At 36.4% G+C, this 18,889-nt stretch overlaps 1 protein-coding gene across 1 annotated transcript in view; it reads left to right on the forward strand.

The window, feature by feature from the left end:
- The first annotated feature begins 3,954 nt into the window (after nucleotides 1-3,954).
- Nucleotides 3,955-18,889, forward strand: part of LOC131065832 (uncharacterized) — a 187,081-nt gene continuing 172,146 nt past the window's right edge. The window contains exon 1 of the mRNA XM_058000469.2: nucleotides 3,955-4,396. Coding sequence (XP_057856452.2) covers nucleotides 4,359-4,396 — 38 coding nt within the window. The 5' untranslated portion in view covers nucleotides 3,955-4,358. The remainder of the gene's footprint in view (nucleotides 4,397-18,889) is intronic.

Raw genomic sequence — 18,889 nt, forward strand, 5'->3', positions numbered from 1 at the left:
TAGAAAAAGGGCATGAAAAGATGAGCATAGTAGAAGCACATACCCAAAAAAAAAATAGGAGGCAAGCCCCAAAAGGGACATAAAAAGCTTCAACCACACCAAACAGGGACCAAACCCTAGCAAAACTACCACCAACAACACAAAAAAAATAAAAAGAGGTGGCACCAAAGATAAAAACCAACGAAGAGGCCATCCCACAAGGAATAGAGGCCCTACGCAATATCATGGGAAAGGAAAATAAAGCACAAAACCCCCCAAAATAGGATCTCAAGCAACCATAGGTCACTACTAAAACAACATCATCCAATTCCATAATGGTCAGACACAACACAAAAGTACAGGAAAGCATTTGAAGAAGAAAACCCAAAATGGCACAACAATAACCATTGCAACCAAAACCCAAAACCACTACACTCCTAGTGAACATAAAGCAATCACTGACAACCTTAGAAAAGACCACATGAATAAAAAAATTCCACCTTTGATGCACCCACAAGATCTGCCTCTTTTGCTTAAAAAATAAGAGGTTCAATAGAGCCATAGGCAGAAGAAGCAAAAATCACAGTGAAAAACTTCACCAAAGCCTCCTATTTATGTTATGTTTTTGATTGCCTCATTGTGATTTATAAAGTTTAAATAAGTAAAATTTTAAATAGACTTATACTATTTCACCCTCCTCACCATATAAGTGTGTGTGTTTCTTCAAATAAGTCACACTCTATTAGCCCAACCACACCTATATCAAACTTTAAGACCAATGACAACTATGGACTTTTACAAACATCCAAAATATATCTAACAATTTGTTGTTAGTATTGAGGTTTTTCCTATGGTAGTTAGGGTTCCATTAAACTCATGTATTTCGAACAAAACTCCACATCCAAAATTCACACAATCTCTCCAATATCTTGAGATAATATTCAAATTCTTGACAATATATGACATATTTCAAGGTATACTTAGCAAAATATGTGAATAAAATATGAATGTTTTCCAGTGTGGATGAGAACCATGAATGCCTAGAATTGCTCTAACCTTCCAACAACGTGCCATGTCTCCTTCATGATCTTTGCAACATACCCCTTCTTAGCAATCATGTGTTCTCCTATGCCAATGTTTAAGAAGACTCTTTCAACTATCACGAAATGTGGTCTTCAACCCTAAAATTTTCTCCTTTTCCCTTTAAACTAGTGTGGGGACTTAATGCATTAGAATTTCATCTTTCTTTTGAGTGCCTAAGGTCTATTTTAAAAATTACTCGTGCCTTTTTGTACATGAGTTAAGACCTTTAAAGACATTTAGACTGAAAAATACGACTTTGTAAGGCTTTTCAATAATGTCCTAGGAATTACTTAGACCAAGATGATAAAAATATCAATAGTTACACTTGTTGACCAATTTTATGATGCATATTATGACACATCATAAGAGATCTTTGGTTGTGAGATAATTTGGGCATATTTTTTTTAGTGATTTTAGCTCATGAATTTCTAATTATCATTTGGTGTTTTTAGGTTTTATATCTTCTATAAATTAGATGCTTGAGATGGAGATTGTGTGTAGAAATTATGTAGATATTATTAAGCTATAAAAAATTCATCCAATTCTCTGGTTGGTAATATGCTTATGAAGGATTTATCTGAAAGTGTATTCTAATTGTGATTTATTGAACAATACATTGACCTACTTTGGAATGTGAGATTTTTATTCTTAAAGGATTTTCTTCACATACACCTACACAACACTCTCCTTAGAATATTAGTGTAGGAATCATTTCTACATTACTTTCTTTCAAGAATCTCATGTTATGATCATATAAATGTAAACTAACACTGAAACATATTCGACATATATTCAAAAAACTAAAAATATAAAACTAACTTAACCAATGTAAATAAAATAAAATAACATAAATGTTTTTTAGATAGATGTATTTAAGATATCTAAACTAGTGATAGAAACACTTATATTATAGATTTCTTTTGAAATTGACTTAGTTTTGAGTTTTATTATATTACATTTTTTTGTTAGAGATGGTTTAAGTTTTCCATTGATCTATTACACTATATTTTATCTATGTATTACTAGTCTTTCTAAATATTTATCATAGATATCTACTAGTGATCAACTCTATCTATAAAATTACATTTGACCAATTATCCAATTTTCAATCTATTATTTTAAATAATATTTTATTGTTTAATTAATAATTCCCCTATTTTTTAATTTTTTGTTTTCATCTAAATTCAATTTATTTCTATTTCTTCTATGGTCTAACTTCATATACCATTTTAAATTAAATAAATTTTCATATTTATTTAATTTGTCATTTTATACAATTTTGATTTGTCACTTGATTATATAACCCTAATCATAATTATTTGCACACTTAATTGATGATTAGTCAAGGCTTACTTGTCTATTTTTCCATGTGGATCCACCTAACATGATGTGTACATCTTGTTATAAATTGGGACATGTGCTATGGGTATTCAATTAATCTAAAATCTTATTTTTTTATTTCTCCCATGTACTTTGAGAGATAGTAGATACAAAATTTAAAAATTCTCTCATGTATTTGAGGCATGGGAAGATGAAAAGTTCACTTTTGGATATACTTTCAAAGTACCTTAGGATCCTCACCATTCACCTTTTTTCAAAGCCCGTTTCCCACCATATATCCTCTACAAATCTTGGAAACCTCTATCATCACCAATCAATATGTGCCATTTGTCATCTCTGTATCCTTCAAGGAGTTTCATGCAATAAGAGCCTTTGATCTTTATTTTTAATCTCCGCCCTCCATCTTTTGGGTCTAAACTCTATAAATTGAGAGGAGCCTCACCATTATCATTAAGTGTTTGAATGTATTATTATGCTATTGTTTTGGACACTTTACATATCAAAGCAAATTCATCAAATAAACTTTTTGGACACATCCACACCATGCTGGTATGAAAAGGAGAAGACATAGTTAAGGTATAATTTTATGCTTTTTTTTGGTATGCTGTGTCTTTTTATGCTTCATTTTGAGTGTTGTATTTGATGGTTAATCAAGCAACTTAAATTAGTTAAAGTTATTCTTTTATGTTCACTTTTTTATGTACATAATTAAAATAATTAAATTTTTTTTTTTCTCAAGCCATATGAATGATATCCTATTGCAAACATTGCTATATATTTCAACTGACACCCCTCTAAACTAAAGATATTTGGAATTGATTTGCCACACAACTAGAATTTTAGCACTTGCATGGATGATCATCTCATACTTCTATATAAAAACAATGTTATATTTAAATCTACACACATATAGATTTGACCTTTTTGTCTAAGGATCTAAACTAAAACCGTAGATCTAAACTAAACATGGGATCAACTTGGTATACAGTCAACTATTGTAAGTTGTTTTCCTTTACCTTTTCATATCTAGATTTGTGCAAGGAGTGGTGATGCTTAAAAACACTTGATCTACCTTGTTGAATCATAAGGGTCATGTTCTCCTTGAACTTGTTAATTGAATTAGCTTTATAATTCTTTATGAAAGATTTGAAGACACCTTATAAACATGAAATGCACCTAAAATAATTTTACAAATAAAAAATGCATAATAGATTCTCTTTAAAGCTCTTTGACTTAGATATTCTTTTCATATTCATAAAATGAAACCTAACAAACCAAACACACAAATCAAAATGACTAATAGAAAAGAATCCATAAATATTTAATATGTGACCTACCAAGCTCCTCCAGCTATACACCAAGAGTATTTCTTAATCTCAAACCAAATGATGTTGTCCATTGAAGAAGCGCGAGGTAGTTGAGATCTCTTTTAGAAGATAATTGAGAAAATCTAAGAATAAACCTGAATCTTTCAGCGAACCAAAAAAGACAATTATTTAGTTTAATTAAAAACCAAGCTTCCTTGGGCATCCGGTGGACGAGATCGTTGCTTATATTTTGAGGGGTTCTGAAATCAAAGGGTGCAATTCGGATACACGTCCTTGTCCATCAGTGACTTGGACGGCACAAGAAGTATCGAATTCAATTTAAAAACTACCCCTATACTAACGTCCGTTTGTTCACAGAATTCTTAATTTACCTCAATTGCCGTCGCGCGCTATCCCCAATTATTTGCAGGCGGACGTTGAAATCTGACAAAAAGCTAAACAAATGAAATCGATTCCATCGTTTATCTTGAAGAGTAGATAGTGTTTTGTTAAATGGTAAGTACGGATTGAATTTTACAGGAGTCGGCATCTAACAAATTGCGCAGTAGCAGGACTCTTTATCACCTGCTAATCTTAAAGAGGTGAAAGGAGGGGAGGGATCGCTAAATTTCTGCAGGCACGCAATCCATGGAACAGCTCGTTAATTTCGTCATCCGTCCGCCCAGGTTCGAATCCTTGAGTGTAGTTTTATTTCTCAAGATGGAATACGATGAGGTCGAAACTAATGCGTATTATTTGTTTCTGTTGATTGTTTCTATATAATTTTCATCTGCTTTCTGTTGTGAAGGTTTCTTATTATGCCAATTGGTGCAAACTTAAATGTTATTGATTAGGTTGAAAATTCGCCTGTGATGACATTTGGATTGGTTGTCACATTCTTATTTTTTTTTGTTCAAACACGGCAAATCTGTTGTATGTTGACTTCTGTACAGGAACGTTTTATTGAAGAATTTTCTTTCCAATGACTTTGGAATTGATTACAAAGAACCACAGGTGCTATGAAAAAAAGAACATAGTGGAATTCAGATAAAACCAAAAGAGAGCAGTATATCGTTTTCTATATCGCAGAAGAAACGAATTTTCGTAGGGTTTGAAGTGTCTTTCTGATCTGTTTTTATGCATGCAGACTGTTTCTGCTCAGCACTAATGTTTCTTTACGAGTGAAGGTAATTTTGACTGTTGGAAGAATCTGTCTTGCAACGACTCTTAAAATTTACCTGAAAGACATGCAAGTGCTATTGAAAGATTTTGACACTGGGATCTAGAAAAATAAGAATATTTGTTAGGTGCTTTCAAAGAAAAAACACGTCAAGGTTTAATGCTTTTTTCTTAAGGACGAGTTTAATGCGTGGTTGTCAGAATTTCAATTCATGTGTATGTGGACTGTTTTTGCCGAGGATTCATGTCTATGTACTGGCGAATGTAATTCAGACTCGAAGAACAAATCCTTTGCAACGACTTCCACTTTTGAACGAGAATACCTTCAAGTGGTATTGAGAAATGTTAGTACAATGGATTCCAGATACAGGCCAAAAAGAATACTTAGTGTTCAAAACCAATTATATTGGGGGTTTGTTGTCTTTCAACAAGAGTATATTAATGGAGAGGTGGTTAAAATTTCAATCAATTTATGTCTAGAGAGACCTTTTTTGCTGAGAAACTTGATCCAGTTATATGTATACACACTATGTCCTCTGATAATTTATGCTTTTGTTCCAGTGAGTGTAAATTTTGCTTGGATCAAGTCATGTAGTTTTGAATCCACTTCCTTCAGCAAGTAAAATAATGATACTGCACAACCAAACATTTATATCAACATTGAACAAATGAAAACTTAAATTTCTGCAATCTATCCCTTGAATCATCTGATGCCTGAAAGTTTGTTGATAGAGTGAAAATGCTGAATCCAGTGGTGGCCAGTTAACACATTTCTTTACAAAGCAGCTGATTCAATGAAGCAGAGTTTTCAATCACAGGATCAGGAGGCCATAAATTCTTAGTAACTAGAGAAGTAATGCAATTTGTATTATCATAACGGATCTCATCACGTAGGAGTTTTGATATTCAGCGGTAATTACTGATTTCCAGCAGTATGTATCAAAAACAGTGATGAAGACATCAGCAACTACATAGTGCAAAGTTTCCACTTCAATTGTGGAGATGAGGTGGGTTATTCTTATATTCGGCTGTAATGATTGATTTTTGGCAGTTATATATCAGGACCAGTGATAAAGCTGGCAGCTACTACCTGGTGCAAAATTTCCACTTCATTTGTGAAGATGAAGTGTTACTTGAGTTGGGCATTGGGGAATTCAAACGGGCAGTTGACAAATTATCAGCCTAGTCCAGTGGTATCCAAGGGTGCTTCTATCCCTGCAAAGTGAGGGGAAGGGCCAAACTTGAAAGCAGGAATAGAGTAGGGTACTAAAACACTTGAGGGAGAAATATTCCAAGGAGAAGCACTCTAGATGGGTATTTTTATAAGCATGAGGTTACTCCATAAAGAGCAGAGTTGCTATGCAGTAGATAAGGGGTGAAACAAACAAGAGAAGAGCAGAAAAGAGACAAAACCATTACAGGGAACAATTATTGGATGCCATAACAAGCTAAGAAAAGAGAATTCCTCATGGAGATATAAGTAGCTTGGTTGTAGGTGTTTTGAATGATATGCAAGTAATTGTCCGATTCATTGTTGTTTGTACTTGTGAGCATCATATTTTGAAGGAAATAAAGTTGCAACCTTTTTTTTGGAGTTTTTCTACTCGAGGAATTTTTACACATAAAGCTTGGTTTCTTGTGTGTATGATCTGCTCTGTACATATTTGCTGTATAGATGAATTATTATTGATTGACCAAATACACGAATTCGGCAGTATGTATACAACATGATATTTAAGGTATCTGTGTAGTGAAGTATATTGAGTCTTGACTATAAGAAGAGCATTTACAGATTAGATTTGTATATGAGTAGTTTTCTAGAACATGCGGAAGGATTTGTTAGGACTAACAAAAGATTGTCTAGTACACTTGTGATAAGTATAATACTTCTTACCATTGCTGGGTGGATTGAAACCTTTAACTAAATTACTTTGTGAGGAATTCCTTTCTTTGACAATGAGTAGTCAAGGTTAAAGAATCTAGTAGGGGTAGATGATGTGTCTTTTCGGATGTAAGAGAGTTCTTGGGCTTTGGAGGTCCATTTTGTTGCTTGGAGTTGGCTTTCACAGAATGTTGAAAAGTGTGCTCTAAGACTTGGTGGCAAATAGTGCTAATTTCTTTTGGGATGTAAATGTAGCTTAGAGACAAACTTGTTGCAAAGAACCTTATCTGATCTTGTACCTCCAACTTGACTGAAAGTTGATTAAATTGATCAATGTGGTATTGCGTAGGGTCTTTAGATTCTTGACAAAGATGAGGCCAATGTGGCAAAACTTCTTGTTTGTACTCTCTAGTGGTTGAATTGATTGATATGTTCTTGGATTGCTGCTTAATTAAGATGAAGCCAACATTCTGAAGACTCTCTTTTATTCTAAAGAGGGTAAGGGAAAAAATGCTTCTAGATAGCCTCTTTGAAGGTTTGTGTAAGTGGCAGTAGCTAGCTGCTTGTTGTGGCTAGAAATTGAACATGAGATGTCTAGTGATTGAGGGCTTGGTGATTTGTATGAACTTCAACAACTATATTGTTCTGTGACTCTATTATCATTTGTGCCTCGAAGTATGCCTTTCTATCATAAATCCAAGATTTCAACTGATCCCTATCAATTGTGTTGTTGAAATGTTGAATGGAAATCTTGGTGTCCAACTTGAAAGTAAGCTGGGCAGTTAGGATGGTACCAAGAATAGAGTTAGAGGTTGATTGTTTAGGAGCTCCTAGAAAATGCAGATCATCTGCTGCATAAGCTTTTGCTGAAACTTATTTTCTAGTTGTCATTTATTATTGAGCTATTGCGAGAGTAAACACACCATGTCAGAGTATTTGAGTTACATCTCAAGGACTTCCGAGATTGCTAGAAATATCTGCAACAATATATGTGTGTGTCTCTATATATATGTGTGTGTATGTACATAATAAAATAAATGCAAATGCAAAATAAGGCAACAGATTTAAGCAAAAGATGAACATCAAGAAATGACAATTAATCTTATCTTTTATAAAATGAAAACCCACCTAGCAATGAAATAGGTAGATTACAATGAGAAGGGTAATGTTGATGTGTTTTTTATGATACACCTCGAACACATAATAAAATACTAAGTATTCTATCCTCTCTTGAACAAGGAAACCTCAAATGCTAAACTTTGTGATCAAATAAGGCAACCCCAAGGTTTACAATGCGAACAATCAATTTTATATGCTGGATGGACTCAGTGAGTATGATGTGATATTGCTGGTAACACAAAGGGACTTACGTTTTGTTGGAATTGGAACTTGGATTCTAAACTCACTTGAAAAATGAAAGACAAAAGGGATAAAGTTGGAGAAATCTGATTTAAACCTAAGGACAATGATGATAATAGATAGTGCGTAGATAGATGGATTCCATAAATCAAGGCTTGCTTCGCCATGAAGAAACAACTACACAAAACTGATGCAATCTCCAAAGGTAACAAAGGATTTTCATATTGCAAAACATTCTTCCAAATACTCAATACCAGCGCAATCCAAATGAACATCAACAATTGAATTAGTGATAAATTAGGTTTAAACTAACCATACACTGCAATTTGCAGTCAACAAACTACAAATTGTATGAACCGGAATTCCATCAAACATCTTCACATTTCTCCATTACAATCAGTGAACTTCAACTAAAATTTGAGAAGTAGAAACCATGCAAAATGTTGAAACGACACATAGAGATCCACCATATCTTCAATGAAAGCTATGTATTAATTCCACCATAGTCTTGGCAACAATTTCTTGTCTCGTCCTCATACTACTATTTCTAATTCCTAATTATCTATTCTCTATTAACCTTTACAAATGAGAAGGTAAAACCTTATATAGACGTCTTGATTACAAATGAAGGGCCCGGATTGACTTGAAATCAAAGGCTGAGATAATTCAATAGAAACCCTAATTGGGGTAGTTACAACAACCACCACCTTACATTTAATATTTGAGCAATGAAATCATTACAACATTTTGGACACATGTCCTTCCCTTGAATTTGGGCCAATGAGAAATGAGGTTAGGTACATTGAATAATATTGGATGTAGTGCCACATGTCACTTTCTCCTCCTTTGATGAGGTAGGTTCAATGCACCTAGACATGCTGACTTGGCATCACTAAATTGGTTAATGATGATCGGGCCCTCAGTGTAGATATCTCTTGATACTCAACATTGCATCACCTTGATCAAGTTTCTAACTTTGATTAACTCTTCTGAAACTATCTTCTTTCCTTGATCACATTTTACTTTCACAACTTCATGTTCAGGAATCTTCATCTTTGTGATGCTTTGCATTTCATTCTCATGTTTGGGAATCCTCCTTATGATTATCTTTCTCCTTGACTTCATCTTTGAAATATTAATCATGTCTTTGCCTTGGAATGTAAACCTTGGCTCCATTTTGTGGAATCCTTCTTCATCATGCAAAGCAATCCTTCCTTGCATCAAAACCTGAAAAAGAAAGAGGAAGAGAACACTTTGAATCATGATTATAAATGAAACCCTTATGTTAATGACAGGCAAGATTATTATGATAATAAAATGAAAGTTTAACCTTGCATAATCAATTCACATTTGAAAAACTTAAAAGGAATTTTCAGGATAACTAGTCTTCAATAAAACTTGTGAACAACATCAATCAGCACCATCAATAATTCGTGAAAATTGTTTCACAAACCCCTCTAGGACCCTGAAAGTAACACTTTGAATCCGGAAAACACTTAGATCACTGATGAAAATCTCTCAAATCTTAAAACAAATAACTGTTTTTTCCTCTAAGATTGCCCCTCTTTCTGCTATTGAGGTTGCCTCCTCATTTTATTCCAATCCTTCATAACATCAAGCACCTTTTTCTTTGTATTCCAGTCTTTGAAATTGTTGATGTGTCTTTTGTACACGACCAAACACAGAATAAAATACCTAAAGGTACCTTATCCTCTCTTGAACAAAGTTTCCCGACTGCTGAAGATTTCGCCGAAGGATCAATTGAGGCAACTCCAAGGTTCTTGTATGTAGGTTCTCTACGTGTGGATAAGCTCTTTGTGGTATGATGTGATTTTGCTGGAATCACAAGGGGACTTACACTTGATGTCCTGAATGTCTGATTTGCTTTGGATATTGTTGGAACGTGAGATTTTACTGGTCCTAGATTTTGAAAAAGGAAAAAAAGGATAAGGGCGAGGGAAGGATCTAATTCTAACACTAAGAATGTAGGAGCAATGAATGACCTTTGATGAAATTCTAACTAAGTCTTGCTTTGACATCCCAGGACCATCTCCACAAGGTTAGTGTGATCTTCTGAGGAAAGCTTTATGATGTTCAGATCACCTCTATAGGCATAGACACCATCAGGCTGATGCATATCAATGAAGAAGCGACAATTGAAGTTAAGCTTAAGCTGAATGACTCCAGTTGACTACACAAGGCAAGTCTGCAATCAACAAACTGCTAGTAGTATGGATATACAAATTTCACCATCAATCATACACATTTCTTCCACTCATCTAATAGCATGAAATCAAATTTGAGAAGTATAGAGACCATGCAAATTGTTGAACCGACCCATAGAATTCACCATTTCTTCAATGAAGTTTACAAGTCCTTTACAGCAACATCTTGGCAACAATCTTTGCCTTCTCTTTCTATTCTACTCTAACTATTTCCTATTCTTTGACTATTCACTACTATCCATTCTCTATTAACCAACTATTAACCTTTACAAAAGAGGAGCTAGGGCTTATATAGAGAAACCCTTTACAAATAGACGGCTCTGATTGATTTAGAATCAATGGCTAGGATTACAAGATAGAAACCCTAATTAGGGTTTGTTACAACAAACTTCCTTAGCCAATTAGAAAATTACATTCCAAGGGTGAGGACCAATAGGAAGCAGGGGTAGGTGCCTCGAAGTTTGTGTCGTCCCCGATGAGTCAGGTACATTGAATCTGGACACGCCGAGGTTGACCAATCCAACTGGAGGAGTGATGACTAGGATGCCACCTTGTCTGACACTTGTAACTTGGTCGATGTTGAATTTGATGATGTTGAGAAGCTAACTTTGATTAACTCTTCTGAGACTATCTGCTTCTTCAACGGACCCTTGCACTGACCTTATTTGATTCTCCTCTGTCTTTGACGTGATGGATGGGTGGTGTACCTTTCCTTGAAATGCTGGCAACGCCTTTCATTGTCATCTTGTGGTTCCTTAGTGTGGCAAAGTGAAGGTTCTGGAGGTAGCTGGCGAATTGGTCGTCCTTGTCCAGGCCTGGTCTTCTTTCATCTGCAAAACAAACCATAAGATGATTAAGGACACATAATATATTCATTCTAACATAGCGTTTTCCACCTTAAATCATCAATAAGAGTTATCAAAAAGAAGTTCTCTTGAAATCCTTCCCAGGGACAGGCCCTATAAGAATTTCGCCCTGGACCCTTTGGAAGGGTCAGGAGCGAATTTTGCATTCCAAGATAATTCTATCACTTGTTTACTCTAAAATTCCTCCCAAGGCAAACATATGATAGCTTTCCTTCCTCCAAAGCCTAGGGATCCATGCTTTGACCTTTATCATGAGCAAGTTAGGTGAAATTGAGAATTTCGCCCTAGACCCTTTGGAAGGGTCAGGAGCAAATTTCTTGATCATGGACAAAACACTCGCTTCTTTCACTCACAACCCCTTCTAAGACATTCTTGTGGCAATCTTTAAGCCCAATCTACCTTGATCACTGTCTTGGTCTAGCACAAATTTGGAAGAAAAAGGACATTTGGTGAATTTCGCCCTAGACCCTTTGGAAGGGTCAGGAGCAAAATTCATGATTTGCTTGTTTTCCTTCACCAAGGTCTATCTTTTTCACTTTCTATACTTGGACTCTTATCCTTGGATCCTTCTCCCATGTTTGCAACATTTTGTTTGACTTCAAAATGACCAGAAAAGAGAATTTCGCTAGAAATCATGGCCAGGGACAAGACCTATAATGGATTTCGCCCTCGACCCTTTGGAAGGGTCAAGAGCAAAATTCAAGTCTTAGCTCAAAATTTGCATTTTTGGTGATAAAAAATCATTCAAGGGCAATCCAAAGAGCTTTTCTCACCTAGGCCTAAGCCAGTCTTCACCCAAATTTTGGAGAAAAAGATGGTTTTAGGGTTTTTCGCTCTGGACCCTTTGGAAGGGTCAGGAGCAAAAATCTTGTTTTAGGCTTCTTCCTCCATCCTTTCAACTTGAATCAACCTCAAAAGGCAAGAAAACACTTCTTCACACTCATCCAAGCTATAAAAACCCAAAGTTTGACTTGTCTTGCAAGGAAAGTAGGTGATTGTAGAATTTTCGCTCTGGACCCTTTGGAAGGGTTAGGAGCGAAATTCATGATTTGAGCTTAATTCCTTCATTCTCTCAACTCCAATCCACCCCCAAGACCAAGGATACATCACCTCACTCCTATCTAGACCATAAAAAACCAAAAAACTTAACTTGATTTGCAAGGAAAATAGGTGATCCTAGGAATTTCGCTCTGGACCCTTTGGAAGGGTCAGGAGCGAAATTCATGTTTTTTCTCAATTCCTTCAAGTTTGAAGATCACCAACAAGTCAAAGTCATGCTCAAGGACGCCTCCAATCCTATCTCATCCTGACCCACACTTGACTTATAGCATAAAATTGAGAAAAAAGGTGGTTTTGTGAAATTTCGCCCTGGACCCTCTGGAAGGGTCAAGAGCGAATTTCCCTATCTAGACTTAATTTTTCATCCTTTCAATCCCAATCTTCATTGCAAGGTAAAATTTCATCATTCTTCACTCAAGGAACAAGGTTTTAAGCCCAAGCAAGGTTAAAAAATAGGTTTGTAAGGAATTTCGCTCTGGACCCTTTGGAAGGGTCAGGAGCGAAATTTCCATTCTTTGACAAAATCCTCACTTTTCAACGCTTTCAATCATCCCCGAAGGCAAGAACAGATCAATCCACCTTCCAACATGCCTTAGAGACCAACACTTAGCCAAAATTAGGAAGGAAATGAGGGTTATGAGGATTTTCGCTCTAGACCCTTTGGAAGGGTCAGGAGCGAAATTCCAACTTTAGGCTAATTTCCATCATTTTGTAGTCTTAAACCTCCTCTCCAAGGCAAACATGCATCCATGCCTCCTCAACTATGCCTCAAAAATCCAAAACTTGGCCATATGAAAGAGCAAAATAGAGGTAAAGGTGAATTTCGCTCTGGACCCTTTGGAAGGGTCAGGAGCGAAATTCATGTTTTAGACAAAATCCACACTCTCCAACTCCTTCAATCACTCCCTAGGGCTAGAACATATCAAATTGCCTTTACCATGCCCAAGGAACAAGGTTTTTCAGTGCAAACAAGGGGAAAAAGGTGACTTCTAAGAATTTCGCTCTGGACCTTTTGGAAGGGTCAGGAGCGAAATTCACTTTTTGAGCTAATTTCTCACTTATTTTCTCTTCATACGTTGGACAAACTTCGTTAGTCTTCCTTCCATCATGATCACATGAATTTGCTCTTCAAGTTGACATCTAGCCCAAGAATTTGGTAAAAATAGGGTTTTACATGAATTTCGCTCTGGACCCTTTGGAAGGGTCAGGAGCGAAATTCTTCCTTGGGCTCAAATCCTGACTTCATTTTCACATTTCTTCACTCCAAATAAGTGTTTTGCCTTCACAAATGCCTGGGAATGAGCTAGTTCATGACTTTGGGCAATGTAGAATGTCTTATGGAGAATTTCGCTCTGGACCCTTTGGAAGTGTCAGGAGCGAAATTCGCTTTGGACCCTTTGGAAGGGTCAGGAGCGAAATTTGACATTTTGGTCTCTCCATCAGGATTCATGTATGGAATATAACATTTAAGTATAAGAAAGTTATATTCCATATATACTGTTAGGATGTTTGAGAGTGGTTTCGGACCACCAGGAGTTATAATGCAAAATCTAGTTTTTGGAGGATTCTTCAGTTTTCCAGACTTAGTCAAATTTCAAGATCAAGAAGACATTCCAGACTTAGCGAAATTTCAGGGCATTTGAAGATCAGGATGACATTCCAGACTTCATCACTCACCAACTTGACCTAGCTCATACCTTCAAGGATGATACTCACTCACCAAGCAAGACACAATTAGCAACAAGAGCAAAACCAGGCCCTAAGGAAGACTCTCAAAGAAACCCTAATTCTAGGGCCCTGTGGACTCACCCTGGCTCAAGCAGAGCCTGCCATTCTAGTGATCCCTTTGGCAACACTCAACATGCAAAGGCTAACAGACAAACCCTAAAAACCTAGAAAGCAAACCTCAGAAAGCAAAAAAGTAGGGTCCCCATTTGCAATGGGGCGATGTGTGAGTATGTCACAACAAAAATCTAATATTCTTGTTCGGATCTATCTACTGTTACTTGCTTGTCTTCTTTGTTGTGAATTTGTTTCTGCTCTGCTTCTTTTATTCAGCTCTGAATGGACTTGAATTGCAATGTAAAATGACTTGTATGATTTCCCTTTATACGTCTCTCATGAAACACCTCACACTTGGCAAAGGCTTGGCCTAATGCTTGTATTTCACTCCATAATTTTACATTTTATTTCAATTTACACATTTTGGAAGGATCCCATTATCCAAGTTGGCTCTCCCACTCTTCATCACGTCAATCAAGTCATGCAATGCAAATCGGAAATCAGAGGTATTTGTGCTCTGCAGAGCGAAAATCAGGAGTAGTCATGCATTTGATGGCAAAATTTAAAGGGGGTAATGCAATGCAGGTCAGAATTATCACTTGCTCATGCAATCATTGGCGGGAATTAGACCTTGAGAGGGACTGCTGAGTGCATTTACAACCTATACAAGGACTGTCAAGCGCATTTGCAAGGCTGACAGGGACTGTCTCAAACTGCTGAGTGGGTTTTAGATGCAATCATTGCCAAAGAGGAGCACTAAAGAGGAGTTGTCTAGGATTATAGGTCTCATGGGACCTATAGTTCCAGATTATAGGTCCCATGGGATCTATAGTTCCGGATTGTAGGTCCCATGGGACCTATAGTTCTGGACCAGAAAGTGCAAGAGACAAAGGTTGGTGAGCGCAAACCTAGACTAGACAAGGACAAATTCAAACCAAGAGCGCACTTGAAGGGTAGTTAGAGACTAGTGAGGGTGGATTTGAGGCATACTCAAGGATAATGTAAGGCACCTTTTAGATATGTTCAAGGACTCCATCGAGTGGATTCTAGAAATTGACAAGAATAAAGAAAATGCTAGGCGGGATTTCATGCTTGACAAGGACAAAGCAAGGGTGGAATTCCGTGGTTGTCAAGGGCAAACAAGAGCGCTAGGAGAGTGTAGTTTTGGACTATAGGTCCCATCCAAAATGATTTTAAAAAATGCTTGAGTGCACCTCCAACTAGACTAAGGATTCATTTCAGCCAAAGAAAACTTGCAAGAGGTAATCCAAGACAGCTAGGCGCACTTTCATGTTGGACAAGGACTTTTCCTAGTTTTCCAAGTGAGTTTAAGGCATTGATAAGGATTTTGATTTAATTCCAAGTGGAGTGATGCCTTGAACAAGGATTTTCAAGTTTTCCATGAGGGTAGGAGTCATGAACAAGGATTTTGCATTTCAACTTAGGAGTTCCCCATCTCAAAAAAGGATTCCAATATTTCAACCTTGAATTCCACATTTCAACATGGATTGAATTTTGCGCTTTGCCTAAGGATTTTCACAAAATTTCCTTATTTTCCCTTCTTGTCAAGGTTGGAAGAACCGACCTTGACAAGGAATTTTCCTTGTCAGGACATTGAATTCTCATTATTTTCCCACACTTAGCATCCTTTTCCAAATCCTCACACTTTCTCGACAATTCTCCTTGACAAAATTTACAAGATTTTAGAACTTTTGACAACTTTTGCATTCCTCACAATTTCGCCCTTAATAAACAATCATGATGCTCAACCATGGATTTTGGACTTGAAACTTGAGTTTCTGACTGGATCACACCTTCAAGGACAAACTTTGCACTCTAATTCACTTCAAGGGTCACTCAACACACTCTTTCCCGGACGAAAACCCTTCTCACAATCAAAGGCTAAATATTACAAAATTATTGCCAAGCTAAAACTAAGCAAAAACACTAAGCTAGAAAGCGAAAAAAGTGGGCGTCCCCATTTGCAACATAATAGGTAAAATCTCCTTTTTTGACCTTTAGATAAAAGATCCAAAAGTCTTAATATAGAAGATCTCAATAGAAAAAACTGCACATTTTTAATATATTGGAAGAGCCATCAATATAATCACATCTAAAAAAGATTAAAAATAACTAAATCAAATAGTTTTTGCAATAAACTTGGCCCCAAATCATCGGGGTTTTGGAATAGCTCTTTTCGTTATCACCATAATGACCTTCAGCTAGTTACAAACACAATTCGCACCATTATATAATCAAGTTTGAAGGCTATAGCTATTAAAAAACCAAGGCCGCACATCCTTAAAGTCTGAAAACCCCAACAATGTATTGATAAATCTAGTCGAAGAAGTATGTAATGCTGTTATTAGTCCACTGGACCTAGTGAAGGGTTTCAGACTTCAACGATAAAGACAAAAAATATACCAACCAGCTATTATTATTAAATTTTCAATGGAATTAATCTAGTACAGTCCTACAACATTGCATAATCTCTTAAAACATGACTCGCATCTCCTTTAGCCATAGTTCGCAGACTCAGACTTGAAGAGTACATATATATATATATACACACACACACACACACATATACATACTTGCAAAATTCAATTACAAAGTGTATTAAATTATAAATTGACATCTCAAAAGAGAAAATGCATGGTTTTATCGCAAAAAAAAAAGAAGTGAAAAATATGTTTTAAACAGCGTTTTACCCGCAGGGACATCTTTACCCATGTTTTTCTTGTGTCTATAAAAACTCGTGGGGCAAAAAAAATAGGGAGTACTTGGCTACTCGGGGAGTACTCGCAGAGTTTGCAAACTCAAAGCGTTGCCTGGCCACATCTAACATTACGAGCAGTTCAGAATTATCAACTTTGACTGTTGTAGACATACAGCCTAGCCTGGTACTAAAAACTTATATATAATATATATTCCCACGTTGTTCACGCCTTCTATCTTCAGTTTTTTTTCGTAAGGGCCAATAGCCCAAATCAGGCTCTAATGCCCAGCAGAAAACTTCAAAAATACTGCCAGCAACTGCCACCAGCATTCAAGAATAGCTGCTACCAGTCAACCCCACGTTTTATCCCAGAGATAATTAGATTGCTCAGTCCTAAATGAATTAACTTAATGCAGAAATACAGTAGTTGTTTTAAACTGCTGGTCAGAGATTAAATATCCGCTAAATCACGTGCTGCCAACAATGTAACTACCCCCAGCTGTTTAGTCAGAACCCATGATCACATGAAATGCACTGTTGTGCCATACAGGAATGTAGCATATTATTTCTGAGAGTAACTGACAAGCAAATAACAGCAGCAGAACCAAGCGTCTACACTCGGAAATGAATAAATTTCTAGGAAATTATGATAAATTGCCTTAAATTCTACGTCCAACGTTGACTGCAGCCACACAGAATTATGTGACATTGGAGCATATGATGTTCACATCTGGCTTGAAAAAAACTATTGCAACATTGAGGAGCTGAATGAATGGATAGTGTTGGAAGGTAAGAAAGCATAGTCCAATAAAGAGAGGTCAAACCAGAAACAAAAGAAGAAAACCATGCTGCAGGATCTGCAAACATTGAAACCAAAAAAAATCAGTGTACTATATTGAATGAATAATAGGCCTTTTATAGGCAATTACAAGGCGGTTGTCCAAATTCGGACTAACTGTTAACAATAGTTAGAACTGACTCTAAAAACAGAAAACTCCTATTTTTATCATGAAGTCTCTAAAAATATAACTAGCTCTAAAAATATAACTGAATGACCATTAATAAACACATAGCTAAAAATAATAATAATAAAATATTCTAATACCCTCCCTTAATGGTCATTCTATCAACTACCCGACTGATGACAAAACCGCTTATCAAAAAGCATAGAAGGTTGATTCCTTCTCTTCAGAATGCTCTGCGACATGAGTCTACTCCTGCTCCTAAGATTCTCCGTGGTTGGACTTCTGATCAGCCAACCTCTTTCTACAAAACCTTTGGTTATCTCCAGGTCCACCACAATAGTGACTCACCTTTGCCTTTGTCCTTGGCAGTAAACGTTTGTTCCACATTGGCCATGTCAACGCTGCTACCAAACTGTTGTCTCCACCTAGCTTGCTGCAGGAGCTTATTGCACAACTCATCAAACTTCAAGTCAACATTAGTGGAGGTATTGTTGAGCATCTCAATAAAGTGTTCGTAGCATTTGGGTAGGTTCTTTAGTGTGATCGCGACCATTTCCTCTTCCTCCATCTTGCGACTAATAGTCTCCAACTGGTCATGTATTTCCTTGTTCTTCGTAAGATGTTCCTGTAGTTGCATCTTCTCATCCATCATAATTGAGAACATGTTCTTCAGAAAGAACGCTCGGTTCTTGCCAGATGTCTTATGAAGATTCTTCAAGTGACCCCAAATTTCATTAACTTTCTTACTGGCACTTTTGGAAGCATATCAGTGGTGACTGATAACTTCAACAACATGATTGCTTCTCGGCTACGCTCATCAAACTTGGTTTGGTTGTTGCTTGCCATTGTAGGACAAGATTCTTTACCCAGAACAATCTGGTCAAGACATCGATACTAAAAAATAGAAAGCATTTGTTGCTTCTAGGTATTGTAGCTCTTGTCGTTGAAGCACCGATTACCTTCCAACATGATGTTGGTTAATGACACCATTCCTCCCATTTTCTTATACATGAAAAACAAGGCAAACTCCAACTTCAAAAAAAATCTGATTTTCAAGTCAAAACTAGTCAAAGCACTTTGACACAAAACCCAAGAAAAATTTGCGCAGAATACAAAACTTCCTCTTTTTTGGAAAAACAGTAA

The sequence above is a fragment of the Cryptomeria japonica genome, chromosome 6 (genome assembly GCF_030272615.1).
Source record: "Cryptomeria japonica chromosome 6, Sugi_1.0, whole genome shotgun sequence".
Lineage (NCBI taxonomy): Eukaryota > Viridiplantae > Streptophyta > Pinopsida > Cupressales > Cupressaceae > Cryptomeria > Cryptomeria japonica.